Raw genomic sequence first — 15,598 nt, 5'->3', positions numbered from 1 at the left:
ATTTTTTTGCGTTTCGTCGCCCTCGGCGACGAAACGCAATGTAATGGGTTTTACCTTCAGTGCTTCAAGGAATGGATGCTTGGTTTGGTTTGGTTCAACCAAGGAGGTTATATCATGGCATGCGACCGCATGCAACTGTTCGGAAATACCATTGCATTGTGGTTTCGGACTTCAATATCCTGGAAAATGGCCATATAACATCTATTCCACAAGATTGCACAAGAAAAAAAATGATTTTATCAAGAAAGCGACCGAAAATCGACATAAATAATACTATGTACTGAGGTTAAAGCATTATGTACACTCAGAAATAATACACGTAACAACTTAGCTCAATCGGTAAAGCCACAGATCTTCGGATTCGAAAGTCCCTGGTTCGAGTCCGAGAGTGGATTTTTTTTCTTTTCAAATATTTAAGTTAATATACAAATATTCTATTTGTTTATTGATATCATATTTTTATATATCACTTTTTTATTATTTAAGAAAAATGATTTTATCAAGAAAGCGACCGAAAATCGACATAAATAATACTATGTAGTGAGGTTAAAGCATCATGTACACTCACATATAATACACGTAACAACTTAGCTCAATCGGTCTCAATCGGTAAAGTCACAGGTCTTCGGATGCGAAAGTCCCTGGTTCGAAACCGAGAGTGAATTTTTTTCTTTTTAAATATTGAAGATAATATATGAATATTCTATTTATTTATTGATATTATATTTTTATATATCATTTTTTTAAATTTTAGTATTCATTTCATATATGCAAGGCCTTTGTCTTATGAACATAGATTCCAAACCCGGCATTCGAATTTTTCTGTTCATGGTAAGGCCATGTTGATTTGATTATATGGAACTCCAAAATTGATGCGAGCGAGCGAATAAAAAAAAGTTTTGCCCCCCCAAAAAAGTTGCCTCCAGTATGAAATCAAAGTGGCCAGGAATGTTGAACATAGGACTAAACACACATAGTATGGTATACCAACAGTTAGGTGTAGGGACCAGTATATTATACGGGTGCAAGACAATTTTTTTCTTCTTGGACCAATCCGAAAAAAACAGACCTGGAAAAAAATCAGAGGAACAGGTTTCGCCAATTACAAAATGGACACACTATGTCGGCAGGCATTTAGGGTCTTACCGGGGGCCAAGAAGACAACAAGAGGAAGTCAAGTAGAGTTTATAGTCAATTGTACCAAGTTTCTACAGTCAAAGGTACAAAGACAGTTGGCCCTTATTACTTGGAGATGGGATTTTTAAATGCTAGTGGGAGTCTAATAGTCCACCAAACAGATTCCTTTGTAGCAAAACTGACCAATTACCATTGTTTTGAGTATTGCCAGTTCTCAAGTTTCTTCTGGACCTGAACGGGACCTGAATTTCTGTACTGGTACCTCTCCCTACCAACAGAAGATTTTTTTTTCTTTCTGTCCTTTCACATCTTATTCTTTGAGTTTAGATTTATTTTGGCATTCTATGGCATTAGACTATGATTAATTATCTGTTTTCTGATACTTTTTTTTTAATCTACGGAATATTTGTGCTCATTTTACAGCTGCTTTGTACAATTTATTGTGTGGTGGAAAACTTTTTTTTTTTTGGAAACGGCCGAAAATTGGTGCGAGCGCGGATGTCATCCATATAATTAAATCAACATGGCCTAATGGAAAATACCGTGCAGCGGCTCCTATGCGCGGTAAGATGATTCTCGCAAAACACTCGCCACTAAACTACTATTCATGATGTAAACAGAGGCTCTTGATGTTGTTTGCATGAAACTCCATCAAAAACAGCGATCCTTTCTTACAGTAGCAAATGCTCCATTGTTCAGTATCGACTTCATTCAGAAGTTTTCAGACAACACAGACGTGGAAAGTCACACCGCTCGACACAAAAGTATGGAAATTTTCATGAATATTAGCAAAATTATCCAGGAAAACAAGGAAGAAATGTTGTAAATGCGGAAACCAGTATAATAGAGATGAGGTAGCTGTTAATTGGTTTGGATATTTGTTTGACATTTGGTAGTCAATTTAGATAGAATCTTGTCACAGTGCTGATGGTGCTTTTTCAAGTGTACATAAGTACCTGAGTACTAATATATTAATAGATTATATAATGAACTTATTGTACATTTTAAAATAAAGTTGTAAGCCAAGACCAGCTATTAAACAGTACTCCTTTCCAAAATAACAATTTTCTTATAGACGCAACAGCCCTTGAGTGACTTTTTCTAACAGATTTTACTTCAAGAAAAAGACAGTTCACACTCATAAACGTAGACGAAACGCCAGCTTTTTTTAAAAGCACTTGTTTTTTTAATTTTCGAGAAATGAAATGAAATGATAAAGAATTACACAGTTACGCTTTCAACTTTGGAATGAGTGTCTCACCTACATGTTCAGCCAGTCCGGCACGCGCAGGGCTTGGAGCCTGGGACATCCCTGTAGGACCAGGCGTCCCGACGGGTCCCATCAGCCCTCGGGGCCCAAATGGTCCGGGCGGCCCGTCCGTTCCCACAGGGCCAGCTGGCCCCATGGCTCCCTTTTCTCCCGGAGGTCCGGGTGGCCGTGGCCCTGATAAAGCACAATTACAATTACGGGCTATACTTTTTTTTTTACAAATCATGATTCAATAGTGCTGAAAACATTCTATCCTTTTTGATTGAAGGTTTCTAGGGTCGTTTCAACTTGCCTGGTGTATTGATGTCGTGAAGACGCTGCTTCAAGGCGGCATTTTGGTTCTGCTCGTTGTCCAGGTCACGTTTCAAAGCGATGGATAGTTGGGATATGCTGTCCAGGTCGCGTTTCAAGGCGTCAAAGGTGACGGTCAGTTCCGATATTTCCTAACGACGGTTCAGGTTGTCAGACTTTAAAACATCAACTACAGAAGGTTTTTAAAAATTTTGATTACCATTTACTTAACAATCAAAACTACTCTAAGGAAAAGAGAATAAAAGTTTCGACACTCAATAAAGTGTTCACCTTTCTATTGATGAAGGTCAGAGGGACGAGCCCGACGGCGACCAGGCCCAGCAGCACGGCAATGCCCGCGGCCATACAGCTGATGAAGCTACGGCGAGCACGGCGGTCACTTGCTCCACCCGGAGACGGGCGGTCTGTTAAAAATAGTCCTTACGTTTTGGTCATTAAAACTTTCACTTGAATCTCTTGTCAATATAATTACTGACTTTATTTACTCCCTCTCGAACCAGACTCAAAAGTTTCTTCATTTTACTTTATTCTCCATCGTGTTGTCAATGAGGAGCTTTGGCCTACCTTTGTTTCTTTTTTTATAGGTTCGTAGGTTCCAATCATAAGGTCAGTGTAATTGAATACGGATATCACTTTGTGGTTGTATGTCCCAAATATTCTGATTTACGCAATTCTCTATACACAAGGCTGTCATTTTATACACAAGGATTTATCTCAATGGACCTTAAGTGCAAATTCAAATACATCATGACATGTGACAATCCCTGCATGGCAGATATAGGAAAATATATCAAAGAATGTGTACACATTAGAAATTCCTGCAATTATTGTAAAAGCCTCCAATGATTGTAAGGAACCTTATCCCATACTACAACTCCTGTATTAGTTAGATAAGCCTTACGTTAAGCTATAGAATTGTAGTTATGTAGATGCCATACTTTGTACCTTGTACAATTGTTGTGCAATAAAGTTATATATGTAAAATCATAGCGGTATTATCGCAGTCCATTGCTCTGTGTACATGACAAAATGCAGAGACTACATTATTGTGTTAATATCATCCAGCCTTCACCGTGATACTCCCGTTAGATGATCAGAAATTATGTAAGGGACGAATCATATCTACATTTTCAAAAAATACTCTGATTGCACACGAGAAAGAATCCAGAGGCAAAATACACAGGAAAAAGCTACCTGCAGACGTGTACGTGGCGAAACGTTTCACGGTCTCGGCTTCTTCGTACGTGTCTGTGGACATTTCTCGGCCTCCTTGCCACTCGTCAGCGCCGTTGCCATGGCGGACACGCCCGCGGGAACCACCCCGATGGACATGAGGGGGTACGGGCGGCGGCCCGCTGGTTTCGCCGCTACCGGGGCCGGAGGAAGGGGTCCGGACGGGTTCTGCTTGCTCATACATTTCTGCTGTACTGTAGCAAGCAAAGAGTGCGCAGTCTAAAATAGGCAGAGTGCAAGATGCATGCATATTGAATATTATATCGCGATAAGTCTGGGAGAAGCGCTGAAACTCTTGTCCTTATATGGAAAGATCAGCGGGGGTATGACGCAGCTGTTTTTGTTTTTCTGCGAGTTGCAGACAAATCTTGGGGTTGAAACCTTTGCCCACGCCTTGCAAACTTTTCATCCAATAACGAGGCCGAAAGCATTATTATCCGGCTTCGGATTGTCGCTGTAGAAGTGTAACTAGTTCGCAGTGACGCTTGTATCTGCTGTTGAGCTGCCTTCCAGCTACTTTCACATCCAGTATTCATGACCAGAGAAGGTGGGTAGACAGGGAAGAGTATGATTACGTAGTAACGTCGCAGTGGACACCACATACAGGTACAGACCACGGAGAGCAGCCTGGTAGGTTCGAAAATGAATATTACGTTTTACCTCCACCCCGAGAAGTCTCGTGTCTCCCGGCTGCTGACAAGAATCGGCTAGCAGCTGTCCATGGTGCTGATACTCTACAGTTATGCTGTTATTGGGTGGGCCGACTACTCTCTGTTGACAGGCAGAGGCTGAATTACGAGGAGCTTACAATAGGCTGGGCTAAATCGTAAGGGTCTGGATTGAGCTGCCATTCGGCGCCACTCAGGTGACATCAATTGCCCCAGCTGCGGCCAGGGACTGCAGGTTTTGAACCACTCACACCGCACCATCTCACGTGTGGCGGGTTCTTTAACGTGCTCGAGGTGTGGCTCTCCCCAAACACGAGACCTCCATTTAACGTCCTATCCGAGCGAGGCAGGGATGAGGATGGATGTGAGTCAGTAAAAGATTATCCTTTTTCCAAAGAGTATCACAACAGGACATACAACATCAGCTAACGACACTGAAACAGCTGTACAGAGGATTACCTGTCTTTTGTTACTAACAGTATTAGATCGCATTGGAGGCTTCTCCAGTTATCCTGTACGAGAATGACGATGAATCAGTCAGTGGAAAAGATAATTCTCAGTTCTATATGTAAGAGAACAGCCATGTGGCAGTAGCTGCTAAATATGCTATCTTTGTTTCTCCAGTTCTCTTCTATGAGAATAACGATGAATCACTAACAGGTACCATATGCCAGCAGGTGCCAAAGATGCTGGAACAGCTGTGCACGTTTACACGGTTGTGGGTGCTCACCTGTCTTTTGTAGTTAGGCCACAGCAAGTAATTTTATGGATGACATCCTCTGCAGACTGCAAAAATAATGAGATAGGGCGAAAAAAACAAGGTGGGTAAGAAAACAAAATTGCTAACACCAAAATAGACACCATAAACATTGTTACAAAAGTTTAAGTGACAAAACACGGTAGCACTGACTTCAAATCATTCATTCCTGTATTTGAAAAATTGAACTAGTGTAGTAAAAGTGACACTAGTGTGATAGACTGGTATCGATATATATATCACTTACAAAGCTGGCAACTACACTCATGACTTCTATGGTGGTGCCACTTTTACAATTATCCAGACAACGTCACTTCTAAAAGTACAATCATTAGGCTACAACACAACACAACACAAGATAGAAAGCCCAATAAAAACGCCTAAAAACGTCAAAACTCATTCGGAGCCTAACCTCTGCTTGAAGAGTAATGTGTAAGATTATATGCAGGACTCCAGAAGATCAATCTGGCCATGGCTGGTGAATTTTGTATTATAAGCACAGTTAATTGTCTGTTTGTTTGTTTTACATACCCGGTAAACCGTCTTATGGCGTAGCACACCAGGTCTGAACTGAACAGTCAAGCTGCATATCCGGACGGATTTATTTGATCCACTCACACCGGGAAGGACCCTTACTGTTTTCGATAAGCGTCACCATCAATTCCTGTGGGCGTCGCCACAAACCAGCTGTCAGCCAATCAGAGAACAGGCCTTTCAATTTTCAAAATGGATTTCGCATATAGGGGTAATCTCATTTATGAGCAGGGCGGTCAGGAACTGATGGTGACGGTTGAGATAGCAGAGTACAGACAAGAGGCGGTTTGCTGGCGTCGTTGGATGTCTCTGCGTAGGAGAATGCATGGATGCGGATGATAACCTTATTTCTTTAGTAACTCCAATAGAAAAATTGCCCCTAGTCCCACAAGTATGAGAACAGCCTTGTGTGATAATGAGGATGAAGATGAATCAGTAAGTGGAAAAGACGACCCTCAGTCATACATACACTGTATACGAGAACAGCCATGTAACTGTCCCACAGGACACTGAAATATTCAGACAAGTCATGCCATGCATGCATGTTTTATTCTCCTTTGTATGTAAGGCACTGTAGATGTATTTGGCTGAATCGAGAAGGATCTTAAATGTACTTAAACTGTAAAGATTAAAAGTGCATGTGGCGTATTTTTACATTTTTGCATGTTCCTTGCTCACCATGGCCACAAATATAGTGCACCAGGTACGTCATTTGTGCCAGCACCATCTGCTGTAATCCGCATCTACAGCCAACTGATGACAGATACTGTACTAAAAATCGGAGAGTCTTGTAAAGCTAAGGGCACAACCCGCCGTACGTGCAACTGCGTGGTGTCTACGTACCAAAACGTGGAAAATCTTTTGTGATCCGTAAGTGATAAGTAACGCCTCCGTACGAAATCGTACGGAATCCTACGGATTTCGGAGCACGCGGACACGCCGTAGAACTTTCTCTGCCATCGGGCTGCAAGACCTAACGCAACCGTGCGTTGAGACCTACTCCCTCCCTGCTCTTGCCATCCCTTCCCCATGTATTCAGACAAACGTGGCGGATGTGACCTCCAAAAAGCACATGCGGCGGGTTGTGCCCCTAGCTTAAAAATGCGATATGAAACTATTGAAGATAACGTATTTATACATAAGATAAACCACATCCTATTAAGAAGACTTACTGATGCAAGCTTGACCTCTACAGCACATTGTACCAATCACAGTATTACATGTAGTATATTGTATATCTTATAACTCATCTACTGCAAATAATGTATATAGCATAGATGTTGCGAGGTTCAACGATGAAATGATCGATGCTGTTACACAGTGAATGGTAAAGCCTCATGCTCTTCTGTACCTCTTCAGAAAATGCACTTTCATTGACAGAGTAGAATTGTTCAGACAAATTTTGGGATGAAACATCAGCCCACGAATTGCAAACGTGTTCAAAGTACCCAAGTGCCTTGTTTCATGGTTTAAACACAAAAAATATTTCTAAGGCCCACAGAGAATGTTTGTGGCATAAGAATCTTTCCTCTCGTTTCGACAGCTATTTACACTCAAAACATCAGGTGGGGTGTTTGTTTGTCTTTGAACATCAAATTAAGCTATTTCTGACAGAGATCAATTATATTCCCCAGTACTAGAGTGAAGCTTTTGAATTGTGGAAGCTTTTTTTCTATACCAACCATAAATGGATGCACAACTCACAGGTAGGGGTGGGTACCGGTACAGAACATTCAGGTCCAGTTCAGGCCCCAGAGGATCAGGTCTAGGTTCAGGTCCCACTGGCGTTTTGAAATCCTGCAAGGCTTCGTACGATTGACTGTAAAACTTGGTAAAAACAAAGCTCAACGCTCCTTTGTAGAAATGACTATAAACTTTACTTCACTCTTGTTATTTTCTTCGAGCGGCAAGCCCCAAAACGCTTCAATTTCTGGTAATATAATCTGTTTATTTTCTAATAGGTTTTACTGGTACCCAACCCTACTCACAGATGTTTGAGTTGGACTGATCATGAGGTCATAAAGCAACTAGACAGAGGAAAAAGTTACTCCCTCCAAACAAATAGCAACAGGACAGGTCGGTTTAAACCTCATAAATGATTACCTCATAAATGATTACTAACCACATAAATGATTACTAACCACATAAACGATTGATAATCACATAAATGATTACTAACCACATAAATGATTACTAACCACATAAATGATTACTAACCACATAAATGATTACTAACCACATAAATCATTACTAACCAGTAACCACATAAGTGATTACTAACAACATAAATGATTGATAACCTCATAAATCATTACTAACCACATAAATGATTACTAGCCACATAAATGATTACTAACCACATGAGTGATTACTAACAACATAAATGATTGATAACCTCATAAATGATTACTAACCTCATACATGATTACTAACCACATAAATGATTACTAACCACATAAATGACTACTAACCTCATAAATGATTACTAACCACATAAATGATTACTAACCACATAAATGATTACTAACCACATAAATGATTACTAACCACATAAATGACTACTAACCACATAAATGATTACTAACCACATAAATGACTACTAAAAGTTTATTTCCTGTTAATGAACGTCTTCCTGTGATCTTCAATAACGTTTTTGTGCTAAATTCTCACTAGACAAGGGTAACCTGAATACTCGTGGTAACATCGATAGAACCTGGCGTCCGCTGACAAAGGTGCAGCTGCCCAGTTGTAGCTGTGGTGTTGTACAGCGGATGGCAGAGAACGGATGAAGTGTGGTGGCGGGAACCCGGCTTGCCGCTTATCCTCGTGCTGAAAAGAGAAACGAAACTTTTATCAGATTCAAATGATTTGATAGACAGGAATTTGATAGACAGATAGACAGGGATGATTTAATACTCATTAGTGAGTGAGTGAGTGAGTGAGTGAGTGAGTGAGTGAGTGAGTGAGTGAGTGAGTGAGTGAGCGAGTGAGTGAGTGAGGAATGAGTGAATGAATGGGTGAGTGAGTGAGTGAGTATTGAGTATGAGTGCGTGAGTGAGGGAGTGAGTGGGTGAGTGAGTAAGTGAGTGAGTGAGTGAGTGAGTGAGTGAGTGAGTGAGTGACTGAGTGCCTGACTGACTGACTGACTGACAGACCGACTGAGTAGGAAACTTTTGTAATGCTGTTGACATACATACAGACCCACCGCATAACCACTACACCATTGCAACTGAAAACGTAACAAGAAAGGATTGTCCAGATACATTATGGTATCATTTCCTTGTCAAAATATCGTTTCTAAAAACAGACCTTAAAATAGCGTAAATACGTCTACGATATACGCATTGCTCGATTAAAACGATATCGTTTTACGTATACGATATCGTCTCCGAACAAAAATATCCCTATGCTCCATTATACTCAGCAAAATTCACTTTGCTGTCGCGATATCGTCGCTGAATCGTCCAATTCGCCGCTATATTATGAGAGGAAGGAGAGAGGGGTCTGATAAGCTTTGGCCTTTTACATATTAGAGTTAGACTTAAGAATAGAGTCTAACTATACTGTTTACCATTGTTTGTCATTTTTTGTCCACGGGCAAGAATTTGCTTCAAACTTCAAACGAATTACAATGACAGAGGTTGGTTGAAGGTGTTTTAGATGCTGACATAGATGATGACATTGATTGGAATATGCTATATGAATGGCTTGAATTTACCATGAAAGACAGAGTGTATTGTTTACCCAGTCGGACCAAGAGGAGTAAAGGAATCCGATAAAGTGATAACATCTGCTTTTAAAAGAAAAGTACGACTTGTCCCTTACCTGATGTTACGATCTTCACCCGCATAGAAATATGCCAATGCCAGGTCCGGGGGTGGATTTTGATAAAGCGCGCCATGAGAGCGTCAGGGCCGCTGTAGTTTCTGAAGTCATGGCGGACCTCCCCATCACGATCTGAGTTCCCCGTGAAAACCTGTGTGCGAATTTCTAGATTCATTATTGTATTTCAAATAAACATCAATAAGCTCATACATTGAACCAGAGATTTATATAGATGGAAACAAAGATAGAAGACAATAGCAAACATATACCACGGATCCGAAGATAAATTACAATACTACAATGGAAAGAAAATGATACGAACCAAATAAGCTAAAACAGCAATATAAAGGTAGTATCGATTACATCAGGAAAGGAACAACAGAGCAAATCGATGGTAAATCAATAAACAAGGGTAATCTAAAGTAAAGCACAGACACAAATAGAAAAAAAACAATACATCACTATGCTTTAAAGATGTGCGTATTTATAACGTTATCTGTCCCTGTCCTGCTGCCAATCTTTGGCCGATTTGCCCTCCTAGAACTGATTGCTTCACCGAACTAGTAAAAGCTAACCCCTTCTGTGCTGTGCTGGCATTCACTACCCATTTGATGCATTTTCCTGTGGAATACCACATGTGATGTAGGTGAAAAATACAGCAGACCCATAATGATACAGGACCTGCTTACAGGCACCAAGTACCAGTATGTGTGGACCGACAATTGTCGTGTGCAGCAGGACTAGGGTTTTAACATACGCACCGACATACCTCGATAACCCTGAGATAGTTTCGATTTTCTTGCCAAAATGAAAACGCTAACATTTTCATATTTCAATTTACAAAGAGTCATATCGATATGGCGGCCTTGAAAAGGCGTCTTCTACCAAGAAACATCTGTTCCGCCATACCTTCCATTGCATTTTGGTGAATCTTAATAAATAAATAAATGTATTATGTTTTAAACAGAAGCAGGAGACACCGCTTACAATAATCTCGTTTTCCGCATTGGTGTAGAACTTCTCATCGCCGTTTTCCACGCCGTATGAAATGACGTATGAGGTGACGTATTGGTCATGTGGTCCATGCGGCCAATTACAGTAGTCCCTGCCTTTGGTGATGATGCCTGTCACGATTTTCACCTCGCCCAGGTCCCTCATCAGCCATTGGTCTTGGTTGTTGGTTGCTGCTACCCATGCGCCGGGTTTTTCGGCAGTCTCACGAGAGTTGATATCAGCGCGATCAGCTGTGTGACGTGAATCATATTGGGAGGAGGCTGACCAGGAGGACGCTGCCCAGGAAGAGGAAACCAAAGATCTTTGTTAGAGGCTGTTAATTTACTCTAGCCTTCGTAACCCCTGCTTTGTCTATTGTGTCATGTAGTTTTCACCCATGAGTATACAGTCATGGGTGAAAGAGGAACAGTTTCTGTTACATATACTTGTCTGCGAGCATTGCCACTAGTGCTTTTTTGATAGAGGAACACAGGTTCTACGTATATTTTTGTTTACAGGCAGTGCAAGTAGGACATTGATAAGTAAACAGTGGAGAGGTTTTTTTATTCATTTGCGAAGCAGTGAAGCAGTGAAAATGTACTTTTACAATAATGTGGGCCATCATTTACCTTTAAAAATTATATGCACTGTTAAGATTGTGTTTGTTTTCACTTTGTCCTTAATGATTCCCTATATCATCTTAGTATTTTAACTACTGTAAAAATCACACTCATACACTCAAACGTATTCAAGATGCTTATCAAACACATAGATTAAACAATTATGAAACCTTACGCCCTCTTTCAAAGTTGTAATATGTCTCTATTTTGCACCTTTATATCATGTGGTTCTACACACACAAAAATAGTATTATCAGCAAATAAAGTCAAATATCTGTTACACAAAATGACCCGTGTGTTACACAAATTGACCCAGTGCTTTGGTAGGTTCCTCTGCATCTTCCTTTCACTGGAGGCTCTGTTGGGACCAGTCACATTGATGGTGTCCTCCAAGTTGTGACCAGCTATCCATGCCTCCGGTACAAATTCGTTGGTCCTGGCCTGGATCTGCCATCTTGAGATGATCTGTTTTGTCTGGACTCAAATGCACCTTCGTATTTATTCCAAATCTGGAGTGTGCGTTGATCACGGTATCAGTACGCGTAGTATGCGCAACCCGATCGCAGTACTAAATCGTGATCTATGTGGGCATTCGTTATACGGTCGTTCATGGTGCGTTTTGTCTGCGCTGTAAGTACGCTTTGTACTCGCAATATCCGCGTATTACTGCGTATAAAGCGCAAACATGGTAGCGTCTTCATTCCGCACTCGACAATCGTGGGACCACTGTATTGCATCTTCATGACGTTTAGGCTGTCGTTCGTACGCAGTTTGGTTAAACTGCGTACGAACGACAGTTTTGTGCATGTCCCAAACTATCGGGCGTGCTGGGCTCATATTTCCGTTTGCCTGCGTACTTGAAACTATCTAAAAACGATTCAGATGCGTTTGAGGTGCGTCTTGTGTGTGCGGCCGCGTATGGAAGAAATGACTTTTAATTAGCCAAAATGTCAAAACGGAACTCATGCGGACTGAAAATATACGCAGGTGTGACCCCACCTTTAACCGAAGGACAGCAAATGGAAACAGCCACACAGCTTCACGATGGATACCAGAGACGCACACCATTTTAACAAGATTGGCAATGGAAAAAATACATTGCCATGGCGACTATGTTCTACTGCGGCACCAAGGTCACATACCAGAGGGCACGAAATAGACCTTCACCTTCCTCTTCACAACACCTACTACCAAATATCATAAAATTCCATCCAGAGGTTCTTGAGTTATACTGGCTACAAAAATCGGAAAACACAACCGCACACACACACACACACACACACACACACACACACACACACACACCACACACACACACACACACACACACACACGCACACACACACGCACACACAAAAAAACCAACAATATATCCATTTTCCATAAAGATAACAAAGTTATAACAATGTTGTAATGATAGTAATATTGGTCCTATAACACTTACCTTCACCTATCTGACAGGTGAATGGCATTGCCGAGTTCCCTGGCCAATCCTGCCACCCTGACCCAGTCCACGAGAAGGCAGCGTAGTTTTCTCCACTGCCACCATTCGGTTCCACTAAATTCCAGTTAGAATAACCATTTGACTCCAGGGCCTGTCCGTTCTCAAACACCCACTGGCCTTCGTTGGCGACGTCCGTCAGCCCGATCCAGCGGTTTCCAGATCCAAGGCTGTTGATAAGATTGTTGGTCTGATCGTCTTTTGGCATGGCCAACAGTCCCCCATCTGCGGCACACGTCTGTTGAGCCTGGGCGTACGTCTTCGCCTCAGGATAGTACTTGTAGCAAACTCCGTTAACATTAATGTAGTATATCTTTGGACATCCTGTTTAGAGAAGAAAATGTGGGGTAAATACTAACCTTCATTACTCAACTAACTGTGGTTGAGCATAAAGAAAGAGAGTATAATGGTTTCTAGGTCATATTTGTCATTCGCAATGTACCTCGCGCAGGTGATTTGAGGTCAAATATGACGAGAGTGAGGTATGTACACGTACAACGTCACCAATGTTCCGTGGAGTTGAAATCAGCAGAGCAGACGGGGCGTGATTATAAAGAATCGCTTTTCCTAAGCAAGCACAGATGAACCTATTAAGTATCAATTTCAATTCAAATACTAGTAAATTGATTCAAAACAAAGTCCGTTTGTCAGCTAGGCAAACTACACGATTCTGTCTCTCAACATTTGCTTCGAGATCGATATACGCCTGCAATACAAATATCTATATGTCCATGATCCAAACGCCCCCCCCCCCCCAAACGCTAAATGATCAATTGGGCTGTTCTCAATCATGACGCTTCTGACCTAGGGAGAAGAGATGCTGTTACAGTTACAATGTAACCTGTAACCCTGGAGTGTCCTTCGGGTCGCACATTGAAATGACCTCAGGTTTTGTTACGTGGTGACCACTAAGTAAAAAAAAAGAGCCATCGAACGTCCTTGGCTTGGTTTTCGTGATGGAACTATGTGTCGAGACGGGTGAAGAGTCATATACATTATTAGTGATGGGATGCAATAATTGAATTTTGTGCTGTTGACATACATACAAACCCACAGCATAGCCAATACACCGTGGCAACTGAAAACATAACCTTCTAGGCGAAGGTAATAAGTTAAGTACGGTACTTACCGCAGCGATATTCGTCATTAGTGGCCTGTCCCAAAACCTTGATGTCAGTGGTTGCCCAGTCAATCACGTTGCCATGTTGACCACAGAAGTCTGTCCCTATCTCAGCTGGAGTCAGCACGCGGTCCCAGAGGTTCACCTGTGACAGTTCTCCACTGAACGCTTGATTCCGGTCGAACCCTCCCCCAACTGTGTCTTGATCCTGTGCAAGGATCCATGTTCCGCCACTGCGCACTTTTCCTCCTACGTTCAGCCCCCAGCCGGAAGCCTGAAGAACGCCGTCAGTGTAGACCTGCCAGGTTCCATCGTTGCTGCGCCAGGTGGCACATACTGCATGCCTCTCACCATTCCAAACAGGCAAGGCACCAAGAGCAGCAGTTTTACCGTGTACGTACAACTGGAAAATATATTTGAAGGTTTACCTCTGAAATTACAGCATACAATGCTAAATTAGTATTGAGAAAAAAAAGATTAGTGGCGAGTTAGATAGCAGAGGTTTGTGATTGCTAACTTACTGTGAATCCGATCCCTCCGTTATTGAAGAAGAGTAGCTCATTGTCTTGTCCTTGTACAGCATAGCTGACCACACCTGGATGGCTGGTGGACCTCATGTCGGTGCGTATGTGCAGACATAAAGTAAAGCTTCTTAAGTCCTGGTCCAATGTTGTCCCCAGCTTGGCGTAGTTACTGACGCTTCGTGGAGCCGGAAAGAATATCTTTTGCAAATAACCTGCCGAAACGACAAGAAAAATGATTCGTCTTTGTCAATAATGTATTGAGTTCGATCAAGTACTTTCCTCGGGATGTCATCAGGTTGCAGGAGTTCATAAAACTAAAGGCTCAAGTCTTGCCGTCGCAAGTAGATATTATGAAACCCTTTCAAATAAGACGGACATTATCTGGAAACCTGAATGAGCGGGATTCCTGTGCAGGTATACCACATTCTCCTACGCAGATGCATCCAACGGCGCCAGCAAACCGTCGCTTGTCTGTACTCTGCTATCTCAACCGTCACGATTAGTTCCTGTGGGCGTCGTCACAAACCAGCTGGCAGCCAATCAGAGAATAAGCCTTTTAGTTTTCAAAAGTGATCTCGCATATATATATATAAGGGTAAGCTCATTAATATCTATAAGCAGGGCGGTCAGGAACTGATCGTGACAGTTGAGATGCAGGCAGACTTCAGACAAGCGGTGGTCTTCTAGCGCCGTTGGATGTCTCTGCGTAGGAGAATGGTATACCAATATCAATGCACTATGTCTGAGTTCCATCAAGTCTAGTGAAAGGTCAGTGGGTGCGGTTTCTCATTCGAGGAAAGACGCCAGAAAAATGGACACGTTGTTACATAATTTCGGGGAAGACCCGTTGCCCCTCAAATTAACCTGGGGACTTTGATATCAATTTAAAGACGTCAGGAAATGGACTATCCCACTGTGGGGTTAAGTGATGGGATCAAGATGAACTGTGAAAAAGATAATTTTTTAGAAAATTACTAGTGCTTCGAAAGCCACGGCGAGCGTTCGCTGTCATCTGTAATAAACGGAATATCTGCATGGTTGTAGTGGGCAAGACCGGTAACCGTGGAAAAGTATAATCGAGTGAGTGAGTGAGTGAGTGAGTGA

General features: G+C 41.9%; 1 protein-coding gene across 1 annotated transcript; it reads right to left on the bottom strand.

Annotated features, from left to right (window-relative positions):
- Positions 1-11,847: 11,847 nt before the first annotated feature.
- Positions 11,848-14,678, bottom strand: LOC118411815 (neuronal pentraxin-2-like). The gene is made up of 4 exons (XM_035814300.1): positions 14,492-14,678; positions 13,980-14,373; positions 12,794-13,174; positions 11,848-11,858 (listed from the first exon to the last, which is right to left on the bottom strand). The coding sequence occupies exons 1-4, from the start codon at positions 14,585-14,587 to the stop codon at positions 11,848-11,850; spliced, it is 882 nt and encodes a 293-aa protein (XP_035670193.1). The 5' UTR covers positions 14,588-14,678.
- Positions 14,679-15,598: the final 920 nt, after the last annotated feature.

The sequence above is a fragment of the Branchiostoma floridae genome, chromosome 3 (assembly GCF_000003815.2).
Source record: "Branchiostoma floridae strain S238N-H82 chromosome 3, Bfl_VNyyK, whole genome shotgun sequence".
NCBI lineage: Eukaryota > Metazoa > Chordata > Leptocardii > Amphioxiformes > Branchiostomatidae > Branchiostoma > Branchiostoma floridae.
This window is presented reverse-complemented; position numbering and strand designations above follow the sequence as displayed.

Excerpts from the sequence above, each read along its gene's own strand:
- LOC118411815 (XM_035814300.1), bottom strand. The coding sequence starts at position 14,587 with ATGAGGTCCACCAGCCATCCAGGTGTGGTCAGCTATGCTGTACAAGGA. Across the intron at positions 14,374-14,491 it reads ACGGAGGGATCGGATTCACA|TTGTACGTACACGGTAAAAC; the intron begins GTAAGTTAGCAA and ends TATATTTTCCAG. Across the intron at positions 13,175-13,979 it reads TAATGACGAATATCGCTGCG|GATGTCCAAAGATATACTAC; the intron begins GTAAGTACCGTA and ends TTCTCTAAACAG.